At 37.0% G+C, this 15,223-nt stretch overlaps 1 protein-coding gene across 1 annotated transcript in view; it reads left to right on the top strand.

The window, feature by feature from the left end:
* LOC145998699 (solute carrier family 2, facilitated glucose transporter member 1-like) overlaps positions 1-15,223 on the top strand; it is a 69,152-nt gene that overhangs the window by 15,660 nt on the left and 38,269 nt on the right. Inside the window, exon 2 of the mRNA XM_083135180.1 lies at positions 15,022-15,129. Within this exon, the coding sequence (XP_082991306.1) occupies positions 15,022-15,129 (108 nt within the window). The remainder of the gene's footprint in view (positions 1-15,021; positions 15,130-15,223) is intronic.

Below are 15,223 nucleotides of genomic sequence, written 5' to 3' on the forward strand. Positions count from 1 at the left end.
CCCTGTTAGTTTCCATTTATGTCAGATCATTGCCCTTTACGCTGTCAATATACATACATACACAAATGATATTAAAGTAACTGAAACCTAATTTCTATTCGCGATTAAAATTATCCAATATGGATATGCCATCGGGTGAGAGTTTCAGCAAGTACGTACAGTATGTAGGACACTATGCTGTTGAAGGTCAAAGCATGGGGAGTATGTGAAAGAGTAACGTCTACTGTTCAGTTTTTGTCTCTAAATCGTTTTATGGGTCAGAACAAGTGAAAAGTTTTCATGTGTTTCCACCCTGTGGAAAAACTGGCATGGAGGATAACATTGAAATGCAGCAAGGAAATTGCAAAGAATAAAGGAATTTACGTGTGAATTTTTATAAATACCATTTGGATTTTTTCATTAATTATTTTGAAATATCTCCCCCCCCCCCCCTGATATAAATGTCATTATTTATATGGATCCAGAACAGTAACACTTCATAGTATCTACTAATAGGAAAACTAAGAAATCTATGAAAGGAGATTTCGAGAGCATTTAGAAAGATGAAAGCAAATGACACACAGGAGGAGGATTATCCAGTGGCCCTTGTCTAGCTGCGAGCTTGTGAGACAACATTTTCAGCAGCCTTCACACGGTTCCAAGTTCAATGTCAATAATGTGTTCAAGTGCATTACATTCTCAGGGCAATGATCACATTAAACTGTTGACAAATACCTCCAATTAACCAGAACATAAGTCACAAGTTTATGATCCAGTTTAAAGGATCATAACGAGCACTTAGCTTTAGACAGCTGCTGAAAGACCTTGAAATGATTGCTATGTGTGTGTTGCGTTGAGCCTGAAACCAGTGGCGTATTTCTAGTTTCTTCTTTCGGTTCCATGTCATTTCGGGAAGTCCGATAGCATCCTTCCAAATTCTGCCCCAGTTGCGGGCCCAAGGGGTTAGTTGGTGGGGGTTATAACCCCCCTTTGGCCCAGTATTCCTAAAAAAAACGTCTAAGATAAGAAAAGATGGCAAAATGAGTACTGACTACCAGAAAAAGTGTACATAACCCCTCCCTTTTGAAAATCCTGGGCACATCGCAAACCGTACCCTTCCCTTGAAAATCAGTCTAATATTCTTCCATATGTTTCCACTACGTAAAAAATTAATGTAACAAAAGGCAGGGTTGTTAAAGGTCCAGGAATTGTAAATAAATTCAATTCCGGGCCAGCAGAGAGAATCAACAAGTGTAAATGTGTTCTGGAACGTAAAGAACCTTCAATTGTTTTTTTTACCCTTTTATAGGCATGCTGTATCTCGTGTAAAAGAGCCCTTCAAGACCTTTCAACGGCGTCCGAATCAATATTGCAATTTAAAGTTAACAAGATGTTGGAAAAAAATAGTCAAAATCACAGTTCGCACAACACTGTAATTTCGAAAATACAAAAGGTATGGATCTACAAAGTAGTATATTCTCCTACCTCAGGGAAGGAGGTCCTTCCAGTATGTCAAATTTCAAATGAATCAAAACATTTAAGGTTGAGGACCTTGTTGATTTGTCATGGAATGACCCCAAAGGAACCTCAAAGTAGGCTTCGCACAAAGTATGTTAAGTTTGCTCTAGGAAAAATAAATTTACCACAATTATTTAATGCATTACCAAACATTTCACTTAAGAATAATATTTGTGCTTTTTCACTAGCGGATTCGATTAATGGCGAACTTACTAAAGGGCCATGCCAGAAATTTTAATGTGTAAGTTATGCTAGCAAATGCAATTAAAATTCACGAAACAAAATGGGAGGAGAAAAAGTAAGCATGAAAATGAAGAAAAATGCAACAAAAACCTTAAATACTGAAATACCGAAAAGCGGTTAAAAGGCTTATAAATGGAAAAAAAAAAGATGCGAAGTAAAAGTAATATTTTCTGGTTCTAGCTGAAAGAAAACAGACTGATATCAGGTTTAGCATTGATTTGAAGGCTCAGAAAAGATGTTTTTTCATCAACTTCCAAGCCCTAGTCATCACATTCCTTGTTTGACAAATACTTTGTTGGATTATGACAACACAACAATTTAGGTATTTTTCGATCCAATGGAAGTTCCTATTTCTTTTTACAAGAAAAGAATATAATAATAATTGACTAGAGTGAATGCTAATAATAATGAAGGATATGTTATGCAAATTAGTTTCAAATTAATTGCAGATTTTTCACATCTAGCATGCCTAGATCGAGTGGAAAGTTAGTACTTTGAAATAAATCTCATCTCTGAATTATATACCTAATACCAAAAAGAAGGGGGGAAAGAAATACGTTGCTCAAATTGAAGCATTCGTGGAATTCTGCACTGAATTAATTATTTCGAACATTCTGAAACAAAATTATTCAACTTAATTCCTAAACTCCTTACTCAATGTATCTGAATGCAATACGTAATAAAATATAATAAAATAATAAAAAAAAACAACATTGGAGAGCTTTGGATTCGAATCAGCGACCCTTAATTCCTACGAAAAAAGATCTCTAAGCTAACACAAATGCTCTACAACAGTGGTTTCCAACTTCAAAAGGTCCGAGGGCCAAAATTATATCCAGGATTTGATTGGCGGGCCGCATTTTTTTTGGGGGGGGGAGGGGGATTAAGAATTACAAAAATTGTAAGTACTGAACTGAAAATGTAGTCCTTTCGCATGACCTAAATTTTAAAAATGAGGCAATAAAAACAATGGAATCACAAATCAAAATTGTATAATTACAATTTATTTAACAAAAACCCAATACTTATGGATGAATTGAAAGAAATGAAATGCACAACATACAAATAAGAATCCTTCATACTAAGTGTTCAATATGAAAATTGAGGCCGATCTGCTTCTTTTATTAAAGTTGGAATATTCACTTCAATTTCTGTATTTGAAAGTCTCAGAAGGTGAAGCAGTGAAGAATCTGCCAGTCGGCTTCTGTAACGGTTCTTGATGAACTTCATTGAAGTAAAACCACTTTCACACGTGTATGTGCTACCGACCATCGATGTTATTCTTTGCCCAAAACTACGATGGTTTGGAAAGCGTTCCTTTCAAAGTTATTTGAAAAACTCGGGCCCCTTTTCTTGCCTAGTTTGAAGGAACACATCGCCTTGCTAATCACACAATTCAAGTTGGAGACAAGCTTCTTGTTATTTGATGTTAACTCCAAGAGGATTGCTGGATGGTGCTCATTTTATATGGCTCATTTCGATATTTGCACAAACTTTAACAATCAGTCACAGTACAATCAGAGTTGGAACACTGGAAATCTCTTGGTACTTCGTGCCTACAGTTTGTTTCTAAAGACAAAGAGTGAAGCCAGAGGTGAAGCCTTCGCGTAAGCGGGCGAGTTCATTCCGCATAGCGAAGGGGTGGAATGCATGGTGTGAAGAGAAAGTTACGTCACTTTAGATTCTTCTTCTGATGATTATTGACTGCAATTCTACCTGTGATATTGTCGTTCTTCGCAGAGGTTCCGTTCCTTCAGTAAAAATAGAACGTATTTTAATAAGAATACATAAAATTAATGTATTTTGCAAACTGGCTTTGCGGTCAGCAAAAAAAGGCATCGCGGGCCACCAGTTGAAAACCCCTGCTCTACAACATCGCTGGCAACAAAGGTCTTGAAACCCATTGACTGTGCAAGCTGTCACCAAGCTCTGTGACGAACACATTTTCACTGCAAATTATCAGAATTTTTAATTTCCACTCATTGCGCAGTACTTTGCAAGGTGGTGTTATATTTATTTTGCATAAACTATTTGTAATTATTTCACATTGTGTTCAAACTTGACAGCGATTTGCTCGAGGTGAACAACTAGCGAGTGCAGTGTTTCCAACCTCACAAGTTTCCCCGATTCCAATTTTAACTTGCCGATCGCAAGTATTCTCTAATATTATTCGTCACACTTAATAAGTTTTCCGTTTGTCCTCTATCAATATGCTAGGTGGATATAGTTTCTGACTTCATGTTATAAACAAGAATGTAAATCTTTCACCACAGTGTTTGTCGCCTAGTAGAGGGGACTGTAGTACAGTTGGCTATTCCTTGCTGGTGCTCAAGAGCTATGTTGCCAAATTAACGATTTCTGGACTTAGAAGTCTTGCAGGGCGCTCAGATAACATTTGGAGAAGTGTACATAGAGTTCGTTAGCGTCGTTGACAGCAAAATAAAATCATGTCATGTGGTAAGCTTAGTAGTCACATAGTCAGTGGCTTTCCCAAGGTGGGGGGGGGGGATCATAACCCCACCTTAGCCCCGTATTTCTAAAAAGAGAACATCACAAAAGTAGGAAGAGATGGCAAAATGAGGGTTAACTACCAGAAAAAGTGTACGTAACCCCTTCCTTTCGAAAATCTTGAGCCTGCCACTGCATATTTAACTCTGTGTTATTGAAAATTTGCAGGAAAGTCAAATATGACAAAAGGAGAAATCTTTAAAATAAAATCGCAAGGAACAGTCAATATTTTTTGAGTAAAAGAAAGTGGTAAAACGCAAATAATTGTTAAAACTTAAGTATTTACAAATGTGCCGTCAAAAATAATTACCTTTAGTTACACAAATATAACATAGTACGCAGTTTTAAGTTTGTCCTTGCTTGCTTTTATTTATACTTTTTTTACACTAAATTTTCCATTACAAGAACTAAACACCTGACCCACAAACAAGAAATAGGCATTTACCGTTATTTTTCATGTTTTTCCAATAAGAGACAAATATGAAACTAGTGACAATGGAAATGTTTACGTGTTGTCACAATGTTAGGTATAATGCTTGTGTTAAGATATTGCAATGACGCTGTTTATTAATAATGCATAATTATATAAGAACCAGTCAAATTCGTCATTCTCTTCCTCTTGCAGGTCTGGGTAACCAAAGACTACAAAAATTGATCATTCCATCGGCGATATGATCTTCCTAAATTTATTTTTCCTCTTGGCCTGTAATTTAATTTCAGAGTCAAACGGCTATCCTCGGACCATGTTGATTCCACTTTAAGTTGATATTTTTGAATTTCTTCCACCATTGCTATCACTTTCCATTTATTTCGGATTTCTAATTTCTAATTTTGTCTCGTAAGGTTAATTCCAGTGAAGTGCCAAAAAGGGAGTTATAACCCACCCCCCTTTGACCCAGCATTCCTAAAAAAAAAGAACGTCAAAGGCAGGAAAAGGTGGCAAAATGAGGGCTGACTACTAAAAAAAAAAAAAAGTAACCTCCCCCCCTTTTCGAAAAATCTGGGTACGCCACTGGTTACTTGAAGACCGCAAAACTTTCATTTGTGAACAATTTATTCTAGTTCAACATGCTGACGAAACGTCCAACGTTCGCTACCATGTAGAAGAGCCAGTTTTGAAATTATGTTGTGTGGTATCTAATTTGAATTTCTTTTCTCATTCTTCATTCCTCTGGCATTCAATCAAAGATAAGGAAACACACTAAAAGTAGAAATGAAATTGTTATTACGCGTAAACTACTTGCGCATATCGTTGCTAAATAAAGCAATAATTTCTTTAGCATACACATTTTTCGTATTTTTTTCATTATCAATGTTTGCAAATCTGGCAAAGTAATATTATATATAGCAGAGTTCAAATAACATTTGTTAACGTTTTGTGATGAAAGAAGATGAGGCCGAAGTTGTATTCGTTAATCAAGCCTCTAATTGTCCTTATCAATTCTCAATTTACTTATACGGTCGGTACGGTACGGTTTTGCGACAGCATAATTACCGCCTTTGAGGACGAAGCGCGTGGCAACAAGGCATTTTCGGTTCCCATTGAGACTCGTATCAGTTCAACAGTGCATTCTACGCTGAAAAATCAAGAATAGTAGATTGAAAACCCAATATTTCCAACAACTTCCCCCTCTTTCCATTTTTCGCCATGAACGATGCCGTACTTTCGACTCACCCTGCATATTGAAACAAAGAATGCAATGTAAGGGAATTACTACTTCGTATCCTGTGACAGATAACGAGCGTAGCGTAGGTACTGCGTAGTTGAAATGAAAACTGAATCACTCCTGACTATTTATCGCTCGTACGGCATTGTATTTTAAAGAGCCATAACTCGAAACGCATCATTCGTTGTTAATATGGCGTTTATATCCACGACGAGCTAATGCGCAATTAATCGAGGAAAACACAATCATGATTTCAGTAATTAAAGCACTGATTGTTGGCGTAACCACCTGGCCGATCATTGGTTCCCAAATACTGAAAACTATAATAATCCCGCAGTACACTATAACTGGATCATCAGAACCTTCCTGAGCCTGCGACCCGGCAACTTAGTTTTTTAAAAGTCAATGCCCCGATTTCAACAGTGGCGGCGATTAGAGGGGGCGAGGGGGCAAATTGCCCTCACACTTTTCGCTACTTTTGCCCCCACACTATGCTAAAAGGGAAATATAGTGTCCTTGCCCCCCCCCCCGCCGGTTTTCACCTTGCCCCCCAGTTTTGGCACCTTGCCCCCCCCCCCCCCGGTTTTAGAACCTAATCGCCGCCACCTTTTTTTTAAGAAAACTTGATTAATCTGTACCCTTGAAATTTAATACAGTCTAGTCTCGCTTATCCGACCTAAACGGTCCGGCAGAACTTCGGATAAGCGAAGATGTCGGATAATAGGGAGGTGTTAAGAAAAAGCATATTAAACGTCAAACTAATGTTATAATTTTACACATTACGAACGTAATACAGTAATCATGTTTGACAACAATACAGAAAAAAATGAACTTAGTTACATAATTGTCTGAAGTTAAACACAGTACGTACGTACAGTACTTCAAAAGTTCAGTCCTGTGATGATTGAAAGAAATTTTTGATCGTAGTCTGCTTTCCTGACGATTGCAGTTTCTTCGCTGCCAAGTCTCGCCAAGTCGGGAGAAACTGAAAATAGACGACGCTCACGCTCGCAACTTGCAGTTCTTGTTGCCGATTGATGATTTATTTTTTTCCGGTGGTATGTCTGATAATACGGAATGTCTGATAAGCGAAGGTCGGATAAACGAGACTCTACTGTATTAATAAATGAAGGAGTAATAGTTCGATTATGTCTAGACCTGTTATAAAATTTGGGTTAAATTAGTCTATAAATACACGATCTAACCGCCAATATCATTAAATTAATTTTGTGAGTGCCCACTTTCATTGGAATGTTCCATTTCGGACACCGAAAATTTCAAATTAATCAGAATATTTCCAGTTCAATATACAGTGCCTTTGTTTTGCCTTCTTATAACACAGGTTAATACTTGTTATCAGGGGCGTGCCGTCAATTTTCGTCATAGGCAAGCGATGGGTCAGTTTTGAGTTTTTTCATTTCGGCTAATTATAACATTTTCAAATGTAATATGGTGGGGGTGTAAGGGTAAATATAGAACCAAAATTACCAAAAATTGGGCGTTTGTGAAAAACTTTAGGAGGCCATTAAGATTATTTTTTTGGGTGGCGGGGGGGGGGGGTGTTGGGTTTGTGGGTAAATCACTGGTATACACACAAGAGAGGACTGGAATTGTAAAAGGGACTCTTGCTCCCTCCGCTAACTCTGACCCTACAATGTGTATTTTGCCATATTTTTTCTGCCTTTAGTTTTTTTTCTTTTTTGTAAAGGAAAACTGCCAAAAAGGGGTTAATACCCCCACCAATCCCCCTTTTGTACGTCACTCCACAAGCGTGATTTTGGGAATGTTCATGTCTTTGCACTGCATTATGGAAATTACTGAAGTCCTTGTGGCCTGTATAGTTCCTGGTTCAAACAGAATGATTTATTAATAACATTGCTGCTACATAACCACACAATACGTAACGTCGTTGCCTTGTAATGAAGGGGCCCTGGTTTCGATACTCGGTCGAATGGTTCGGATTCCAGTTTAAACTGTAGGTCGAGTCCCAATTAGCCTTTCTGTGCATAAAGTGGATTTTCTTTTTTCCGAGACACTTTAATTCCTTCATGAAAACTTTCCAAGTTTTTTTGTTGTTTTTTTTACTTCAGGACCTGGTCCCTCACAATTAACTACCTCCAACTTTTCGGTACAAGTTCTTTAACTGAATGAAAGAACATCCCTAATCGAGTTCTTACCTGCACCACTCTAAATCGATGGCTCGTGTCGTTTGTCAACCATGGCGGTCATTTTCAATATAGACCATACTTTAACACAAGACAGCAAAATCACCGCACAAAGGAACAGAAAAACACAGAACGAGGCCATAGTAAAGAAAACACGTATCCGCAGCTCCCACGCTTCCTCACCCTGTTACATATCCTCTATCTTTCGGAGTTAACGACCACATGACCGACATGGCTGGTGATTTTATTTCTTATTAATACCATACGACCGGTACTCATTTACTAACTTCATAAGCTAATTTGTTCATTACTGTTAAATTTCATACGTGAATAATCGTACCGAGTTAGGTGGTGCTACAGATGCATAGAAAATTCTGGTAGTTAGCAACACTTGTGACCAGCGTGCGAGGTCTTTCCAACACCCTTGCCAAAGACGAAGCGGACCGGGGATAGCTTGCGATCGACCTTATTTTTCGTGAAGGAGGAAGGACAGTGACCATGCAAGAACTGCAGAAGTCACTCAAAAAGCGGGGAGAAAGGCGAGCAGTCCTCTTCCTTGCCGCATTGCCATACCTCGTGAAAGCTGAGCCGCTTTATGTTTGCAGTCAATAGGGGAATTGAAAAGTATGCATAAGAGGGATAGCTTATGAACTTCTACAATCTTATCTACAGGACAGAATGCAAATTACTCAAATAAGCTACAACATGCATGGTATAGTCACTAACTTTAAATCACAAAGTAGGAAAGTGTTAATGGGGGTACCCCAAGGATCAATCCTGGGGCCCCTGCTCTTTATTTTGTACATAAACAATGTACCAGAATACCCAAACACAAAAATTGTCACCTATGCCGATGACACAACTGTTCTTGCCAGAGGTATCGACCCTAGGAAGCTTGAAATAAAAACTTTTATCACCATAAACCAACTGGCACAATACTTAACTTCACATGGATTAATAATAAATAACAATAAAACAAAATTTATGATATTCAATACAATTCGAAACATGGATTTTGAGTCACAAACACTATGCATAGACAATGTGCTCATAGAAACTGTATCTTCAGTAAAGTTTTTGGGAATAACACTAGATCAAAAATTAACGTGGGAAGAACAAATTAACAACATCTGCAGTAAATTATCATCTAATCTATACCTGCTAAAACAAATGGCTGAATATAATTTAACAGAAATTAACAAATGCATATATTATGGACTAATTTACCCCTATGTTGAATATGGCATAATAGCTTGGGGTGGATCATTTTATAATAATACTGTCAGAATACTGAGACTTCAAAAGAGAGCACTTAGAATAATGTACAAACTAGGCTGTAGGGAATCTTGCAAAGAGTTATTCAGGGAAAAACAAATAATGACAATATACTCCCTATACATCTATAAGGCTATAAAGTTTGTTCTAAATACTGGAAGCATGACTAAAAATAACCAATTACACAACCACAATACAAGGGGGAAAGATAATTATTACCAGAACCAACACAGACTCAATATCTCAAAACAATCACCAATGAATGCCGGAAAAATATTCTACAACCAGCTGCCTCATGACATAAAACTGATATCTCCAAAAGATAATCAAATACAAACAATAAAAAAATATTTGACAGATAGAGCTCTCTACAGTATCGGAGAATTCATGGAACAAGACAATACAAGGCCAATGTACTAAAAAAGGTGTATTTTAATTGTATTCTTATTTCAATCATGCAACAATGATAATGTGTTTTTTTATTTTTATTGTAGTGTAATGAAGTGTATTTTTTTCATTTTTACTTTGGTGTAGTGATGTAATGTACTACGCAATGTTTCTTCTTTTTTGTTATGATGTACTTAACTAATTATTATTTCATTATGTATCTTGACGTTTTCCATGCCCTTTTAAACAAGGGTCAACGGAAGAAAAATAAAATTCAAATTCAAATTCAAATGTTAAAGTAGATAAATTCCATTGCAAGGTGTATAAAGGCACTGAAAAAGAAACTTAAGATATCAAAATGGTTTTTTTAAAAAAAAAAAAAAAAAAGTGGCGCTTGCTCCGCCTCCCTTTACCGCACGCTTCTGCTCGTTATGCAATATAAATATAATTGTCTACATGCTAAAGATATGTGTGTAAATAAGTGAGACGTTACGGGATGAAAATGCCAGCATCTTCGCCATGTCACGCGCTAACTCGGCCCAGAGCCAAAACGAACGTACTGGATTTGTCAGAGGCGAAGCGTCCGGTCATCGGGAGATGGACGATGACAAAGCAAAATAATAATAATAAAAAATGCTTTTAAAATATTTTAGAGAAGTAAAAAATAAGTCTGAATACTCGCATATTTGAGCGAAATTAGTCACTGGACGCCATGAAACAGCTAGAATTACGCAAGAGATTCGCTAAGTTTAGCGAATCGAAAGGAGAGCTCAGTTCTACCCCCCCGTGCCCAGCCGTCCCGCTACGTTTCCTGTTGAGTGCAATGGTGTCAGGCGGGCCAACTCATCGCAGCAGGTCTGCGAATCCAAGGTCCTTCGACCGCTTTTCCCCCGCTCTTGAAGGTTGGTTGTAAGAGGCCTTTTTTCAGCCCCCGTGTTTACAAACACGGCAGGCTTTCAGTGACGTCATAAGTAAGCAAAAGCGTAAATTTCCCCATCGTTAGTGCTAGAAAGAGCTGGGGTGGGAAGCAGTTCTGGATCCATTGTATTTCCTTCACAATATTTCTCCTTTTCATTTTTTTCCTTTCTTTTGATCCTGCGGTTCAAATATCGTTTTCTGAAAATAATGTTCATACTTTACAAAACACGAAGTACTTCAATGTTGTTTTGTGTTTACTATGCTTACGAATGACAAGACTGATCAAGATTTTTGTTCTCGAGGTGACAGACAGACATACATACTTAGACAGAACCTTTTCCCTAACATATCTTACTTTCACACCAGGGATGGTCAACAACATCAGGATTCCGGAAAATTTAAAATCTCGATTCGAAAATTTTACTACCCGGATTTCGGAGAGAGACGTTTAACAATGTTTCCATTTTTCGGGTAGAATTTAAGAAAGTTTAGTCTTCCTTATTTTACGATCATATACAACGTAGAAGAAAATGAATTTGGCCATCTCTACTTCACACGTCTGTACGAACACTGTTATCATCATTATCAATGTAGAAATCCCCCCCTCCCCCTCCACGGTTGAAAGATTGACCCTGACGTTTGGCAAGTCTTGCGATGACTACGTAAAAATGTCACGCTTCGCCACTGTTGTTAATGAAAATTGCTGCGCAAAGTCAATTGACCGTGGTGTGGAGGCGAGAAGCACCCCAATGGAATCCATTGGAGATAAAGCCTATTTTGTTGCATTTTAATTAAGATTAATGGCTTTTTAATTGATTTTATTGTTATTGATCGGCTATTGTTAATTAAGAGGAGAATAAAGTGGGAGGAAGATGAGTCATGGATGCAGTGGTGTTATTGATTTTCAATTAGTTTACAATAGTAACTAATAGTAATATGGAACCCGTTTTCACACTAATTAGAATGTCTTTATTCATGGGCGAAATTCAGCCTGTTAACCCAATTCATGTACTTCACATAAGCGTTACACCCGAGGATGAGTCATGGATGACTCATGCCGTGGTGGTACTTAAAGTTAATGATTTTCAATTAGTGTACAATAGATACTAATATGGAGTCAGTTTTCGGCTTATTCTAACCCAATTTATGCATTTTACATACGAGAGGATGAGTCACGGATGACTCATGCAGTCGTCGAAGATTGAAGTTAATAGGAGTTCAATTAGTGAACAATATTTACTAACCGTTTTATCTATTCTAAGCCAATGTATAGTGTTATGCGAGGTTTGCAGTCGGCGATGACGTAATTAGGCGCCATTTTGCGTCCCTGGTGACTCATAATTTGGTATAATTGAGGAACTGGATAAAACCGGTAAGAATGCGTTGGGCGTAAAGACCGGATTTGACAACATAAGATAAGAATATTTTCCTCCACCACGAACCGTGAGTGTTTACGCCAGAGCGAAGGGGTGGAAAGGGTCCACTGTTAATTCCCCGCGGTCAATGTTAAAAGATTTTTTCTAAAGGCTCTTACTCCATGCTATTATGATTTTGAATGGACGCAATAATTTGTGATGGATTTCATGTACCACCAATATTTTAAGAGGTAATGATAGTTGAATTGACTTTTCGAGATTCCAGTTTCTTAATGTGGAGGCAACTTAAACAGGTCTCCCCCCCCCCCCCCAGAACATAGCTACAGAGAAATACTAGATTATTTGATTTAAAGCATAAGGGATTTGGCTGAACTAGGAACAAAGCATTCCAGGATTTACAGTTGAAAGGGGATGCGAACCACTCTTTACCTTTATTACGGGGTTTCGAATCACGGTCCCTTAGATTATTGCTTTATAAACTGCAGGATGGTTATTAATGCGTATTTTTGCATAAAATTGAGTTTGTTTTTACCAGATTTTGACTTTGTCCAATTTTTCACAATTTTTCAGGTATTTTTACCAAAGTAACACAATTTAAACAATTGAAGCAAGTTTTTTCTTCAATTTTGGACTCCCAGAGAGATTTTTTCAACCTTTAACTGCTTATTTTACAAGTTTATACCTATTTTTACTCAAATAACACAATTTAATCTATTCAATCAAGACCTTTTAATACATTTTGGACTCTCAGAGATTTTTCAAATTTTAACTGATTACAAGTTTATGCAAATTTTTACTCAAATAAGACAATTTAATCTGTTGAGGCAAGATTTTTTTTATATATATTTTGGACACAGTGTGCTTTTTCAACTTAAGTTTATGCTTATATTTACTCAAATACTATTTATACTATTCAGGCAAGAATTTTTAATATATTTTGGACACACAAATTTTGTTTTGTCAAGTTTTAGTTGATTATTTTACAGGACTTGTATTATTATTTTTTTATTTATTGCGTTTTGTATTTTATATTTACTATTTTTTTCTTGTTTCCTACTTAGCAGGCATAACTTGACCTAAATAAATATAGAAATACAAAACCAAAAATAGCATAGTGGAAATCTGTAAACCATAACAATAGTAATAATAATAATATAGTTTGTGTCTTAGCTTTTAGTCAAAAGTGCTTTATCTTTAGTGTTTTTGACAACATTTAAATAAAAAAACAAAACTCTACCAAAAAACAAAACTTACCAACTTGCTACCATATTCAAACCAGTATCATCCCCCCCAATTTATAAGAAGTAAGAAAACGTAGTAGTATGTGGCCAACGTCAGAGATTTCTAGACATGAAGGAGCTACCTTATAAAGATAAGTTTTTTTTTGTTCCATGCTGTCATTCATCCTGAATGTATGCAACCATATTACACAATTGTTGCCAACACTGCTTCGAGTCTCTGCCTCAAGTGTAAGCACACCCTCTTTAACTACTCTCGGTCCAAATTCTCAATAGCAGTCGGAGGCCAGAATTGTTTGGACCTCCAAAACATATGGACATTGTTGGAGAGCCAGCTTTACACTGAATGATGTGAACTGGTGAACTATCCTGATGGAAGATGTATGCCATCCCGTATATCATGGTGGCCTCAATCAAGCCCAAGTTGGTGTCGTCAATTTCCTAAGCAATGTTCTTGGGTCGAACAGATCTGTTGACCCCCCCCCCCCCTTGAATATTGGTATAATTCATTTCAAGTTACAAGAAAAACGTGTAAGAGTGCTTGTTATTTTTATTGGTAATAACTGAAATAAACTCCAGTTATTATTCGAACAGAATAACAAATCAAGAAATGTGTTAACTCAAAACATTAATAAGTGCAAAATACAGGTACCAGTTTAGGCTTCTATATTCTACCTGTTAAACCATAGAACATATAGTTTCAAAATTCCAAAACAGAGTTTTGCGTGACAGGTTACACAACATAAACACCCTGACTAAAATTTCTCTCTAACTTGTAAAGCTTTTTCATGAACGAGGTGTGTAAAAGTTTATAACAAAATAGAATAATTATGCAATTCAGTACACTAACTGTATAAAATGTTAAAGAACAATAAAAATATATACGCTAGATATTCACTCATCTGGTGGATCAAATATTAAAATTCCCCCAAGGATATAATAATAATTTTCAATAAAATAGTTTATCTTAATGAGTTTCTAATATTTATTATAATAAAAATAATATTTTTTTTCATAATTTTGCGAATTGCATACCCCCCCCCCCCCCTACAAAAATTTGGGAGACCCCCACGGTTCCTAATGAGCTCTTGGGTTCATTGGACAACTGCAGATGCCCTTTGTCTTCTCCTTCGAATGGATTTTTCTCACCAGATTAGTAGAACCCTCCTTGGACTTCTCAGAGGCTGCATACTTGTGTGCGATGTCATACACAGTCGATCTCAGGTACCCAAAGAACATTATAATTTCAGTCGATGTCCTTCCAGCATGAAGACTTCAATAATCACCACTCTGCACTCTCTGATTGCATTCCACACTTGATCCCACTATGTCAGCCATTTCGACGTTCTACATGTCTTACACACACGTCTTTTGTCTCGACACATCAACAACCAACAACTTCTGATGTCAAATTTACCAGAAGCTTCAACTCGAACTTTGTCCGGATTCTGCTGACACCCCCCCCCCCCCCACACACACACACAATCTGTTAGTCAGTATTATGCCAACTGTGTTTAACTAGTTACATATGATGATTATGAAGAAGATGATGATGATAATAATAATAGTAGTAACTAAGATACCATATTTGGTAGCTTAATGCATTTACTACTAACATATTGTCACTGTAATGCAGTTTGTAAAGCTCCCCACTACTACTTATCTTATGTCTACATCACTGAGTATATGTTTTGTAGTCTTACTCCCAAATGTGTGCTAAATAGTAATACTGCTTTGTATCTTACAGAAATCGTCTGGCTGGACTCCTCTGTTAATTCTTACTGGGGTGTCAACAACATTGGGCTCATCAATTCCTGTTGGTTACAATATTGGAGTGATGAACACACCACAGAATGTAAGTATAACTTTCTTATCAACAACATAAAAGAATGAACAATAATATGTTCCATGGTATACGCTCATAAAGTCGTCTGCTAGTCCCGGGCATG

The sequence above is a fragment of the Lepisma saccharinum genome, chromosome 14 (assembly GCF_977018435.1).
Source record: "Lepisma saccharinum chromosome 14, izLepSacc3.1, whole genome shotgun sequence".
Classification (NCBI taxonomy): domain Eukaryota; kingdom Metazoa; phylum Arthropoda; class Insecta; order Zygentoma; family Lepismatidae; genus Lepisma; species Lepisma saccharinum.